General features: G+C 36.2%; 1 protein-coding gene across 1 annotated transcript in view; it reads right to left on the bottom strand.

Moving 5' to 3' along the window:
• TRPC6 (transient receptor potential cation channel subfamily C member 6) overlaps positions 1-14704 on the bottom strand; it is a 133925-nt gene that overhangs the window by 24951 nt on the left and 94270 nt on the right. Inside the window, exons 3-5 of the mRNA XM_036258402.1 lie at positions 11269-11454; positions 8629-8793; positions 2530-2746 (exon numbers count right to left, since the gene is read on the bottom strand). Of these exons, the coding sequence (XP_036114295.1) occupies positions 2530-2746; positions 8629-8793; positions 11269-11454 (568 nt within the window). The remainder of the gene's footprint in view (positions 1-2529; positions 2747-8628; positions 8794-11268; positions 11455-14704) is intronic.

The raw sequence follows: 14704 nt of genomic DNA, 5'->3' as shown, positions 1-14704 counted from the left end.
TTTAAAAAAAGGAATAAAATGAACATTCATTATATTTAATCTCCTTACATAAAATTTAACTCTTCAATTTTTATCTTGAAATAGTTTATCTTGCTATTTTAAATCAAGTGTTGGAGGTGAAATGTAATTTGTTATAGTTTCATGGTGGAAAGTTAAATTAGAAAAGAAACAGTGGAAGTTCAAAAAACTCCTCTTTTTCTAAGGTTTATCATTACTTTGGTGATGCAATTTATATTTAAGCCAATATCCATATTTCTCTTGGAAACATAGCCAGGAAATAGGTGATCCCAGAGTTTTGAGTAACAATGCTGTTGAGCTGCCTTACACCGTTTAAAATAATCATATGGTAATTTTCATAGAGCTTCATAATATTTCAGTTGATCATCCTATTGGGCCCCAGTGTGAGGAAGCCCAGAAGACACCCCCTGCCTAGAAGTGATATAAAACTAACTATAGATGTTTCTCCAGGTCACTGGGGGAGAAGCAGGCTCATGGATTATCTGAAGGTTTTGAATGAAGATGCCTCTTTACACCCTATAGGTCATTATCATGCACAGCCAGGGCCTTAACTACCATCTAGGAAATAAAATTGCTGAATCTTTATCCACAACCCAGGCTTTTCCCAGGGGTCGTATTTTCTTTCTTTTTTTTTTTTTTTAAGCTTTTTTTTCTTGATTGATTCTAGAGAAAGAGGAAGAGAGGGGGAAAGAGAGATAGAAACATCAATTAAAGAGAACATCGATTGGCTGCCTCCTGCATGCTCCCCACTGGGGATTTGGCCCACAACCTGGGCATGTGTCCTGACTGGGGATCGAACCAGTGACCTCTTGGTGCATGGGTTGACACTCAACCAGTGAGCCACACCAGCTGGGCATATTTTCTATGATTTAGTAGCCTTCTTCAAATGGAAATTCCATGGGAGCTTCAAACTCTATTACAACCCAAACTTCATTATCATTTTTTTCCCTCTCAGACCCAAGCATGAACCTCCTTCTGCATTCTCCCTCTTAGAGAACTGTAGTCACCACCTAGTAATCCAAGGCAGAATCCACAGCTTTCCCTTTCCACGTATAATAAAACACTGAATTTTCTGAAGTATATCTTTTAAGAAGCTCTCAAGTCCCTTCCGCCATCCCCTGAATCCCAGCCTCCATCCTCCTCACCGGGATCTAATATCTCTCACCTTCAGACTCACCCCTCCTCTAAGCCACCCTCTACCTCCCAACCATGGTGACCTTTCTCAAACGTGAGTAATCTGATCACATCACAAATGCTAAAATTATCCTCTGGCCATCTCACCACTCTTATCTCCCATCATCCACATCCACAAAAGCATTTATGCTACAGCTGGGCCTAACATATAGCTTTACGAGTGTGCCAGGTGTGATCCCAGGTCTACATCCTGCCATTTAATGTGTCCATATCTTGCAGTGTCTTTACTCCCTGCTAAACACTTTATTCAGTTAACAGTTCCTTACCTCCAACGTCTCAGATTGAAGGCACTGTTCAGGGAGGCTGTCTCTGTCCTGTCGACATCCCACCTCACTCAGCTTGAGCTGCCCAATCTGCACAGTCACAACACCCTAACAGCATCTCAGTTATGGTATAGGTTTTCATGACTGATTTGCCTATTGACCTGTCCCCAGACTTAACTTCCTTGAGTGCAACGATTGTGTCTCCTTCACCTCTGTATCCTCACTACCTAACAAAGGCACTTAATAGCTATTGAATTTATTCATTCATAAATACCCAATTGAAATATCTTTTCCATTTGCATTATATTTAATGACAATTCATGTGTATGGTTGATTGACAAATAGTGTGATAATTAACACTGCATTGCCTCTTTTTCACTTGCACCTGGGAGCTCTAAAGCAAATTACTTAATCCTCACATAAATGTTGTAAGGTAGATGTAATTATTATGTTATACATTAGAAAACGGAGGCAGAGAGATTGTGTGATTTGATGTATATAAAGTGTTTTGAGCCCTGGTCGGGTAAGAGCATCATCCCAAAAAGCCAAGGTTTCAGGTTTGATCTCTGGTCAGGGCACATACAAGAAGCAACCAATGAATGCATCAATAAGTGGAACAACAAATTGATGTTTCTCTCTCTCTGTCTCTAATCAATAAAATAAAATCAAGTGCTTTGAACAGTTTCTGATATGTGATGTTCTAAAAAATGAGTGGCTTCAGTTCCTATTAAATCTCTACATAAAATCATGTTGTTGTTTTTAAGCTTTAAGTCACAGCTCTCCCAAAATATGAATGGTGGCTTTTCATCACTGATGGGATTTGGTTAATACTATCCTGTTTATTTTCTTCCTGGGTTTTTCTTGGGGTATGTGAGAAGACTGTGGCACTGACAATAAACCCAATATAACCGTGCTTTAAAAACAAAAAAACAACCCTGGTGTGTGGTGCATTTATCACGCTGCATACATCTGTATAACTGACGTGGGAGGAATCAGTGTCATTCAGTCCAACTGCTACGGCTGCAAAAATAAATGACAGAAAATCAGTCTTTACCTATTACCCAGGATATAATGAGCATCTCCATCCACGAGAAGCAGGATGTTTTCATCCTGAACAGCTGTTTTGCATTATCTGTGCTGGTTTCATTTGGAAGGAGTTTGGTGCCTTCAAATCTGTCAGCTGCATTCATGACTAGCAGGCCCAGAAAAATGGTGAAGGAGGCTGCGTGTGCTACGAACTTCATGAAGGGTCCCCGCATGATCTTCCCCATCTGCCACAACACATACCAAAAGAAACTCTTAGCTTTGCTTTGTACGCTTTGCAAAACACACATGCATATACAAGAAAATAACCACCTGTGCACTCCAATGTTTTCCTAAAGTAATAATGTCTATTTATAAAACTGATATAGAATAATTCTTTATGCTGTTATAATATTTTGTTCACATTCCTCATCTACATATGTTGATGTTATGAATTGATAACTACATAAGTGAACTTTTCTATTAAATGATACTTAAATTCTTAAACCATTATATAGCACTGAGAAAATCATATTTTATTAATATAATAATGACAAAAAGCAGAGCATAGTATCATCATTATTCATAAAAAGCAAATTTAGTGGGCATGAAGTACTGAGGAAGCAGCAATAAGTATACTAAGTTGAGTCTACTCTGCAATGCGTAGACCATTGGCTAGATATTTGCCTTGCTTGCTGTCCTCATGTTTAATTTCACTGATGTGGGTACAATCAGGCCTCAAGTGATGTTGCTATTTTAGTGATGTTGTAAATGGAGTAGAAGTCATGAGTATCAAAAAAAGAACTTACAACTGAGGAGAGGACAGCAGGGCAGTTCCCATAATGTATTGGAACATGTCCTGAAATGACACTGGATTGAAAGTTCCACATTTTAGGTTCAAGTTCCAGTTTCATTCCTTCATTAGCTAAGTGGCAATAAGTGGATTTCCTAAATTATATAAAAATCAAATTCTTCCTATGAAATATGGAGACAATAAAAGCTCTCATGCCTCTATAGTATAGGATTCATTTCCATCTGAGATGCACAAACTAGCTGGGGCAGAAGGGTGGGATGTGTCCAGGATGTCTCTCAAGGGCTCTGTGCGTCACCTGGAATAAGCAAAGCGCAGTCTGTGTGTGCAGTTTTCTTAGGAGAGGGCCTGTACCTTTCAACAGCATTTCAAATGATTTTATTATTACATAAAAAATTATAAATTAATAATAATACCAACAACACAGCCAGTGTTTGTTATGTGCCAAGTACTGTTTTAAGTGCTTTATTCTGTTAACTTGTGGAATCATTACAGTCCAAAGGGATAGGTGATATTAAAATGCCCATTTTATAAATTTAAAAAGTTGAGGAAGTAAGGTCCAAAAACTTTCTGGAGGGTCACACAACTCATAAATGGTAGAGTTAGAATTGGGACCCAGGCATTTTTGTTTCAGAGTTAATTTGGTTTGCAAAATAATTTCTTATTTTATCATTAAAGTACATATATAGGTATTTGTAAATTCTGAGAGAAAACAAAGAAGGTTCTTTTTACGTCAGTAATAACTATGTATGGTGCCAGGTGGGTACTAGTCTTGTTGGGGGGATCACTTCGTAAGTTATATAACTGTCTGACCACTATGCTATACACCTGAAACTAATATAATATTGAATGTTAACTGTAGCTGAAAATTTTTAAAGTTCAAAATATTTTTAAATAAGACTTTTAAAAGCTAAATACCATTATGGAAAAAATGAAATCAATGTTTTCTGTTCCTATGAGTTTCATTTGTTCAAAATCTTAAAAGTTAAGGCTAGAATAAATCATATAGTTCAGCTCCTTGTCTCTTGAATCTATGCCAGAGAGAACATCAGGATATTTGAGTGAGAAGGTTTGTGTGCTGGCATGCACATGTGTGTGTCTATATCTTTCTATATAGTTTTAAGCCAATAGATCCATCTACTTAGATATACTGTAATTTGTGAAAATCTGCTATAAAAATCATCTCTTCCATAAGAATGCTCATTATTTCACTCAAAGAGTATTTTTTTGTTTTTGTTATTTTAGATCCTGTTTCAATAGAACTCTTAAATAATCAAATGAGGGCAAATGAAAACAATGGGAAGCAAAGTGGACTTTGTCTTCCTTTGCATGTTGTCTTTAGCTATGTTTTTAAAAAATATAGACTGTTAACAAATGAACATGAATGTGTCTTTAATTTCTTTTTTCATGATGTGCAATGTGTTTAATTTTAATTCTATAATATTTTACATGTGATTTACTTTAATGATGTATTATAGCAAATAAAAATGTATCCCAAGATTTAATAAGTGTCTCATGGAAAAAGCTATTATACATCTTAAACCAATTTAAAAATTTTTCAATTTATTTCACTTCTATGGAAAACCTAGATTGGAGCAATGACTGTTAGTAGTGAAATTTATGGAAAATTTATTTACATTCTGCATTGTTCCAGAAAGAATCAGAGGCATTCTTCAAAATACAAAGTTACGCACAACACAAGAGAGCACAAATTAAAACAGAAGAAGAGGGAGGAGAAGGCAGGGCAGAGGAGAAGAGAAAGGCTAGGGATGTAGACCAGGGCTGAGAACACAGCTATCTACATTAGAGTGGGCCACAGGTGTGAGAATTCTGGTACTTGAGTTTTGCTGACCTGGACACATCCAGGGGCAACGTTCACTTACTCAGGGCAGGTGTCTGATCTGTGCCTCACCCCTGACCTGGCTGGTCTGTCTTCTTCATCAAGTTACTGGCCTTTATGTAACCTGACTCTTTTCTTTTATTCAGAAGAGAGAGAGGAGAGTCAAATTAGGTGTGTGTGTTTTTTTTCTTTCTGCTTATTAAATGTTCTAGTTCAAAGAAAACAAAAAGTAAAAAGTTGGTTGACAGGAAACTAAAATGGTGTGTTTGGATATTCATATCCTTTATTTCCTATTACAAATTGTAGCAGGCAGTTAGGCATGAGCAGAGCAGGAAAGATAGGCCAGGTGCAGTGGGTTACCACAGGGGAGAGCTCCGGGTGCCTAGCAATAGGGCAAAACTACAAGCCTTTGTAGACCACTCCCTTAAGCATTAACCCCTGGAGATGACATTTAGGCCTCAGCTGTGTTTCAGCTCCAAGCAAGAAATGCTGCAAAACCAGACAGAGGGATATCAGGACCAGCTGTGTAGACTGATGACCCTTATCCTGGCACCAACCAATCAGTGGAGTCCATGGCTCTGAGGAGACACATCCAAGAAACTGATGACTGTTCTACTGAGATCCTCCCCTGAGACCTGAGATAAAAGCCCTCAGGATGGAGGACCCAGAGTGGCTCTCTCTATGTGGCATGCCCATGCCTTTCCCTATCCCCTACTTTTCCCTCCCTCTCTTCTAAGCTTCAAAGGCCCTTCTCTTGCTCTAACTGGTTTGGTAAGCCCATTTCTTCTATGGCTCACTTCTACCTCTGTGGCTTTCTAAATAAACTTTCTCTTATAATTTGAGTCTTGACTCGGAATCTTTCTCAGCCAGCAATCAAGAACGGAGGTTGCCGAACCAAGATTAACACCTGTTGTCATTTTTCCACCACTAACAAAATCACTAAGAATTGTGTTTTTCTTTAAACTAAGAAAGATTTGGGAACCATTTCATAGATTTTAGGAAGTTAAGTGATTTTCCATTTTAGTAAAATTTGTCATCTATATCTTCTGAAATGTAAACAAATCTCTGAAAAATAACTATAAAGGCAGGGACTATCAATGAACAAACAATTGATGCACCTGGCACATTAATGAGCAGAAGCACTGAAAGAAATAATTGTTTTTAAATATTATAGATCATACTCTTTTCAAGTATTTATTGATGACCAAATACCTAACTACCAAATACCAATAGAAATAGAAAAGGTTGATGTTAACTTTAGCTAAAATAATTTGAGATCACAGCATGACTTGTTTGTATTGTAATGAGCATAAATCAATTGATATTTGGTTACCCAGGAGAAACAGAACAAGCAGGATGACGTATCTGAAATAAGGAGAGAGCCAATTTGAAGAAAGAAAACCAACTTCAAAATGAAAGGGGACTCTGTCAAGGTCCACAGGCCTATAATTTGATCTGGATTAACTTGCATGGATGTATTGGAAATTTTTAAATATTTAAAATATAATTTCAATAAAAGCATCAGTATGGCTTAAGCAATCTTCCCCCATAAAAAAATCAATTCTGTAACCAGCAAATAATGTTTATGTCATTGCTAAATGGAAAAATTGTAAAATGAATGTTATCATCATGCTTCAAAGGCTAAATAAGTCAGTAAAAGAGGTTTTAATATGAGAAGAAAATACCTTGACACTGTCTTTTTAATTTGATTATTTGCCTCAGTGTTCATAAATGAGGATGGAAAACAAATGCCAAACAGAAACATGGCCGGGGAAGAAGAAATAGTGAAGGAAATCAGGTTAATTAGGATTCAATCAAAATTTAGGAAATGTGTTACTCTAAGGACTGCCAAAAATAATTACTGTCAAAACACCAACCACTCTGGAATGTATTAAGCTTTTGAACTCACTGGATAGGGGGAAGAACAATTATTCAGTTTAGAAAAGATATTATAATTTAACTGATCACAGAATGATATAATTCAGAAACTCCTCCCCTTTTAATTCATCTTAAATCTCTGAAGACTCACAAAATGTGAGTAGAAGCAGAACAGAGACTATATACGTAGATGTAGCCTTTGTTCTACTAAGGACAATTTAGAATTTGTTTTCAAAGTGGAATCTGTATTCCTACAAAAGGGCAAGAAAAAATTATCTTTCTAGAAGAAAATCTGTTATACACTTCTAATTCTAGTAAATCTCACTATTTTCATCATTTACATTTTAGAGATTAATTTTTGGCCTTATATGTTTTAAGGGGGGAAATCTGTGGTGATAAATTTTACACTCATAAGAAAATGCCTAGTTTTCAGCAGTTCCTATCATCATCACTAGAAGTAATTATGAAGTTCATAGCATATTTTTTAAAAGGCATTGCATCAGCTTTCTACCAAAAACTGCTCAGAAAGGTCCCTAGTAGGCTAAAGCACTCGATATGTGACTAAGTAATAAAACAACATGTTGGTAATGGTGACATTTACATTTGCACCCATGCATTTACAAGTGTTTGAAAATGAGCTGTGCGCATGTTTAGGACCAGCAAGTGATTCAACTGGCATTTCTGCAGAGCACACAGATAGATGGTCCAACAGACCTTCTGCCATGTAGCTGTAGAATTATTCCAGTCTGGCTGTCAGATTTATAACTTAAACAGTTCCAGAAATGTGGCTTCAAAAGCATGAAAAATAAGAGTGTTGACAATGCAGGACAGACAAATGTCTGTGCCTGTTAACAGAATTCAAACATCTGAACATTCTTCAAACTTGTTCTGTCACAGGAATGAATGACTAGGTCCATTTTTACATATTTTCACCAAAACCTAGGCAGATAGAGTTTGCTAAAAAAAAAAAAAAAAATATATATATATATATATATATATATATATATATATATATATATATAATCTTTGCTGTCAGGTTACAATGTGTAGTGTCCCTAAATTATTCTTTACTGAAACTAGCAGTACATTAGTTTTTATAAGATTGTCCTTTACTTGAATTAAGACTTAAGATTTATCTGGTTATATTAGCTAAAATAAATACAAAACAAAAATTTTTATCTCAAATTTTGCCAGAGTAAAAATAAAGAGAGGAAGTATGTTTATCTTTTAGGATGTCATTTGAAATATCTGCTCAATGCATGTTATTATCTCATTTAAAAATGCTAAAATATACGCATAGACATGACTAGAGAGAAGACATAAAAGAAATAAATACTACCATAGTAACTGAGGTTTTCTTTTGCATATTAACAGTGATGATATTATAGGTGACTTTTCCCTTCTTTCCATTTCTTTCTCTATTTCCTTGCTAATATATGTTATTTTTGCAACATTAAAAACAATACGATCATTTAAGCCCAACTCTGACTTTCCTAAAATTTTCATTTGGGAAATAAAATTTTCCATGCATACCTGGCTCTGATATACTCAACTAGACATACTTCTAGGAGATAAGAGAGGTCCAGATTTCACAGACATACCTTGCTGCACGGAGCAAACCAGTAAATGAGAGCCAGGAAGGGCAATCCCATGGCAACGGCAAGGACCACGAGAAACTTGACTGCCATTGTCTGCTGCCGCAAGCCGGAGAGGTTCTCATACCATATGGAGAGAAGCTGCTGCTGACAATTTGGATGAGCTACAAACTAGGAGGAAAGTGACAAAACATTTAGCAAAACATTTAAAGCAAAGTTCAACATAAACTATTTTCTTTTGTTCTAATATTTTGTTGTGTTCTTTCCCATGAAAAGTATTGTCAGAATACTTTTAAGGTGCAAACATAAAACTTCTAGTTGACAGGCACCAAGCAAGATGGCAGGATGTTCTAATATGTATTATATAAATTAGGAGACTCCAATTCATCAAACTTTTCCTTTTTAATAAATGGGCTTTCTTTCAAAGCATAAAAAATTTATTTAATTTTATAATATAAAAAGATCCATCAATGTTTTACACAATGACTTTTATAATTATATATTTTTTTTAACTACAAGGAACAATAGAAAGACCCTGCTAGTCCAGATGTTTAACTACCTTTTTTAAAAAGTGTTCTATCTGTCCAGTACTGACATAAAACACTAAACTTATTTTATACTAAATTTTCATTATATATATCTGATTATGGACTGCCTATTCTATTTCTGTGCCATAAACTTTTTCAATTAAAAAATCTGTTATTTTTCAAATCTTTTAAAATTTAAATAGTATAGTATTTGAAAAAAACCACAATAGAGTGAAACCACCAAAGCCAAAGCCAAAGTGGCAAGGGACAACTGTGTATAAATAAAGAATCCTACTTTGCAGAAATTTGCTTATCACAGTAGAGTCTGGAACTGATTAACTGCGATAAACGAGGGCCGACTGTATAATAAATCATCTGTATATTGCATTGTGTGCTCACCACACAAAGTCTAGTCTCCTTCCATCTCCATGTTTAACTGTCTTCATCCTCTTCATCCTTTCCCCCATCCTGCCCTCTGTAACCACCATACTGTTGTCTATAAATTTGTTTCACATATTTATTTTTTTAAATAATCTCTACAAAAGACAGAGGGCAACATTATTAATATACAAAAAGCAACAACCTAAAATTGTGTGTGTGTGTGTGTGTGTGTGTGTGGTATGTGCCCCTAGTGGGAACCGAACCCAGGACTCTCTGGTCCACAGGTCGACGCTCAACCGCTGAGCCAAACTGGCCGGGCAACAACCTAAAATTTTAAAAATTGGTAAAGAATATTAAAAGATTAGATAAAAGACAGGTTTTATAAAGGAACTACAAATGATTCTTAAGGATGGTTAATCTTGAAGATAAAACAAGATGCAATGTTTATCTTCTCAGAGTGGTAAAGTTTAATAATATCCATTGTGAGCAGAAGAAATAAGCCCTGTCATACACCATTGGCCTATTTAAATAGTGCATCTTTTTTTGAAGAAAAACATACCAAATGTCTTAAAATTAAAAAATAAAAAATGTCCATACACACACCAGAGAATTTTGTTTACCAATAAAACTCATGCAAGTAAGCAAGCTATATAAGCAAATATGTTTACTGTGGCATCCTGTAATAACAATAACCAATCTAAAGAAAACAATGAACACCCTTAAATAATAAACTGATTAAGTGAACAGAATGATATAACAATGCGACCTTTGAAATGAAGAGGTGGATGTTTATTTACTGATATGTGAAGATGTGTAAGATAAAGATTTGTGGAAATAGAGTAGTAATTCACTACTTTCTATAAGAATTGCGAAAGACAGAAAGGGAGGTATGTCTATACTATTTGAAAACTTACCGTAAGGATGTATTACATTTATTATAAAACTTACCTTTAGCCCTGGCCGGTCTGCTCAGTGGTTAGAGCATCGGCTTGCGGGCCAGAGAGACCTGGGTTTGGTTCCTGCTAAGGGCACAGTTGCAGTTTGTCCCCAGCCCCATTTGGGGTTTTGTGGATGGCAACCAGTCGATGTGTGTCTCTCACATCCATGTTTCTCTCTCTCTCTCTCTCTCTCTCTCTCTCTTCCCCCTTCCTTCCTCCTTTCCACTCTATCTGAGGATAAATACAAAAATCTCCTAGGGTGAAGATAAAAAAAAAAAAACACACACACACACAACAAAATAAACTTAGCTTTAGAAACTGTTTAGAAAAGATGTCATACATAACCTAAGAAAGCAGTCAAGGATTTGGGGAGGGGAGATACTGCATAAAGGCAGAGAGTAAAAATATTCCACAAATAAAGATACAGTTGGATGAGACGCAACTGCACTTAAGAAGGGATTGAAATATAACAACAAATAGAAAAATGAAGTTAGGTCTTAACTAGTGATATTCCCATCCAATAACCAATGCCTTATAATGGACACACAGATGTTATGGCTATGTCATTAGTTAAGGACAGGAAAGTGATACCACTGCATAAAGAAGTCTAGATTTTAAAGAATGGTATTCAGGGTTGGTTACATGACTCATAACTAGGCTCTTAGGGTTTATTAGAGAATCTGCCTAATATAACTGTTAATTAGAAAAACCCAGCTCAGTTTAATGATGCCAACCCTTTATTCTTATTTATCACCAATACAGACTGAAATCATGTAAATAGGCTTAATGCCTGACCTTACTTTTTTTACTTCATATTTAATGGCAAGTTTTAAACGGCTGAGATTTGGACGACCGTGATCTCTGCCACTGTGGTGTATTTCAACATCCCCATTCAGAATGGCCTCTACTTCTTCGGTATTTCTGCACAGATCAAGGAGTCCAACAACAAAATCTTTGCACTGCATTGACAGTTTTTTGTAGTCATTCTAGGAAAGACAAAGGAAAACAAGAACAACAAAAAAACAATAATGTAGAAGTAGCACATTTACTATGATACTCAGAGCAACTTATCAGGAATTTGGTTTGTACAGGAAACAATGAGAAAAATCCTTTTTTAAGGTTTACTATTCCTTTGACATGCTTTGATTACTGTTCAGCTGAGTGATCTCTGAAATGTCTTAGCACCATCAAGATTTTCTTCATATCCTAAAAGAGGAAATTTGTCTAAAGCATAATCAAACTTACCAAAAAGTAGTGTACTATACCAAACTCACCTGTTGATTCAGCAGAAATACAAAATAAGCAACTTTTCCCACTACTTTGTATACAGCATATCTCTTATGTTCATAACTTCACCAGTTAAGCACATAGTAGTCATTTGATAGATCTTTGGAAGACTTTGTAAACTGGTTAACTTGAGGTTGAGGAGCAGAACATTTGGAGAGGTTTCCGAGAAAAGTGAACACATACCACTTATATATACATTTTTTAAATTTTTTTCTTTACTGATTTTAGAAAGAGTGGAAGGGAGAAAGAGAGAGAGATAGAAACATAGATGAAAGAGAACATCAATTGGCTGCCTCCTGCATGCCCCACACAGGGGATTTGGCCCGCAACCTGCACATGTGCCCTGACCGAGAATCAAACTGCCAACCTCTTGGTGCATGGGTTGATGCTCAACCATTGAGCCACACCAGATATATTTAATAAATAGTTACTGAGAAACTCTATATGACAAACACAGGATCAAAAGTCAAGTCTATAATAAATGAATTTGGCAAAGTAGCAGGATACAAAATTAACGTCAAGAAATCGATGGCATTCTTATACACCAATGATGAACTCACTGAAAGAGAAACTAAGAAAACAATCCCATTTACCATTGTGGCAGAAAAATTATGATACCTAGGAATAAACTTAACCAAAGAAATAAAGGACCTATTCGCAGAAAACTACAGGTCTTTGAAAAAAAGAAATAGAGCAAGATATAAAAAAGTGGAAGCACATACCCTGTTCATGGATTGGGAGAATTAACATCATTAAAATGTCCATATTACCCAAAGCAATATACAGATTCAACACAATCCCCATCAAAATACCAACGGCATACTTCACAGAATTAGAACAATTACTTCAAAAGTTCATATAGAACCAAAAAAGGCCTCGAATAGCCACAGCAATCTTGAAAAGGAAGAATAAAGTTGGAGGGATCACAATACCAGATTTCAGGTTATACTACACAGCCACTGTGATCAAAACAGCCTGGTACTGGCACAAGAACAGGCATATAGACCCGTGGAATAGAACAGAGAACCCAGAAATGGACCCAAGGCAATATGTTCAATTAATATTTGACAAAGGTGGCAAGAACATACAGTGGAGTAAGGACAGCCTCTTTAATAAGTGGTGCTGGGAAAATTGGACAGCTACTTGCAGAAAAATGAAACTAGACCATCAACTTACACCCTACACCAAAATACACTCAAAATGGATAAAAGACTTAAATGTAACTCATGAATCCATAAAAATCCTAGAGGAGACTGTGGGCAACAAAATCTCAGACATCATACGCAGCAGAATTTTTACTGACACATCACCTAAGGCAATAGAAACAAAGGAGAAAATGAACACATGGGACTACATCAAACTCAAAAGCTTCTGCACAGCCAAAGACACAATCATCAAAACGGAAAGGCTACCCACTGTATGGGAGAGCATGATTGCCAATGATATATCAGATAAGGGGTTAATTTCCAATACATATAGAGTGCTCATACAACTCCACAAAAGGAAGACAAAGAATCCAATTAAAAAATGGGCAGAGGAACTAAATAGACACCTCTCCAAACAGGACATACAAATGGCTAAGAACCATATGAAGAAATGCTCATCATCACTAATCATCAGAGAGATGCAAATCAAAACAACAATGAGGTATCACCTCACACCTGTCAGAATGGCCGCCATCAACAAATCATCAAACAACAAGTGTTGGCGAGGGTGTGGAGAAAAGGGGACTCTAGTACACTGCTGGTGGGAATGCAGACTGGTGCAGCCCTATGGAAAACAATATGGTGTCACCTCAAAAAATTAAGAATTGATCTTCCATTTGACCCAGTGATCCCACTTCTAGGAATATACCCTAAGAAGCCTAAAACACCAATCAGAAATAATATATGTACCCCCATGTTTGTAGCAGCACTATTTACAATCGCTAAGATCTGGAAACAGCCCAAGTGCCCATCAGTAGACGAATGGATCAAAAAGCTGTGGTACATATACACAATGGAGTACTACGCAGCGGTAAGAAAGAAAGATCTCTTATCCTTTGAGACTACACGGAGGGACCTGGAAAGTATCATCCTAAATGAAACAAGCCAAACAGAGAAAGACAAATTTCATATGATCTCACTTATTTGTGGAATATAATGAACATAACAGTTTGAGGAATGGGGTAGTCCCAGAGACGCGGAAGCGGGGTACAGACTGACAATCCCCTAAGGAGTGGGGAGGTGGGGGAGGGATGAACCACAGAACTTATACACATGTATGCATGAACAGTGGACATGGACAACAGTCTGCGGAAGGGGCAGGGAGGGGAGGAGGAGGGGGGAATCAGTGGGGGAAAAAAGGAGAATCATCTGTAACAAAAATTAATCAATAAAAATAAATAAATAAATAAATAAATAAATAAAGTCTAATAAAAAGTCTACAAATTGACATTTTTTCTTTGGAGAAAAGAAAGTATAATGAAAATATTTTTATTGTAATTTATTGCTGATGAGCTAGCATTATGTTGGCAAGATTTAGAGAATGCATATCTTATTAAACACCAAAACGTATATCAAACTTGCTTACAACATGAATTCACATATTCATTCACGTCTTTCTAATATTTCCTTTTTTATTCTTTTACATTGATATAAGACCATTTATAACCCGATGTTAATCAAGAAAACCTACTAGCTAGAGCCTTTTGCATTGCAAGTGGATATTATCTCATTTAATCTTTACAATCTCTTGCTTTGTTAGGTTAAATAATGTGTCCAACACCCTGCAACCACTAAGGGTCAAAATCAGGCTTTAAACTTAACACTGTTTGGCCCCAAATTCTTGGCCTTTATTTTGTTTCTTCTTTGTATAATGCTTTCTATTTTTATCTTGAAGAATGGACAGGCAAGCAGGACAAATACTATTCCCATTTTTCACAGGAAAAAACGAAGGTCCTCTGCAGTG

Source organism: Molossus molossus, unplaced genomic scaffold (genome assembly GCF_014108415.1).
Source record: "Molossus molossus isolate mMolMol1 unplaced genomic scaffold, mMolMol1.p scaffold_m16_p_13, whole genome shotgun sequence".
NCBI lineage: Eukaryota > Metazoa > Chordata > Mammalia > Chiroptera > Molossidae > Molossus > Molossus molossus.
This window is presented reverse-complemented; position numbering and strand designations above follow the sequence as displayed.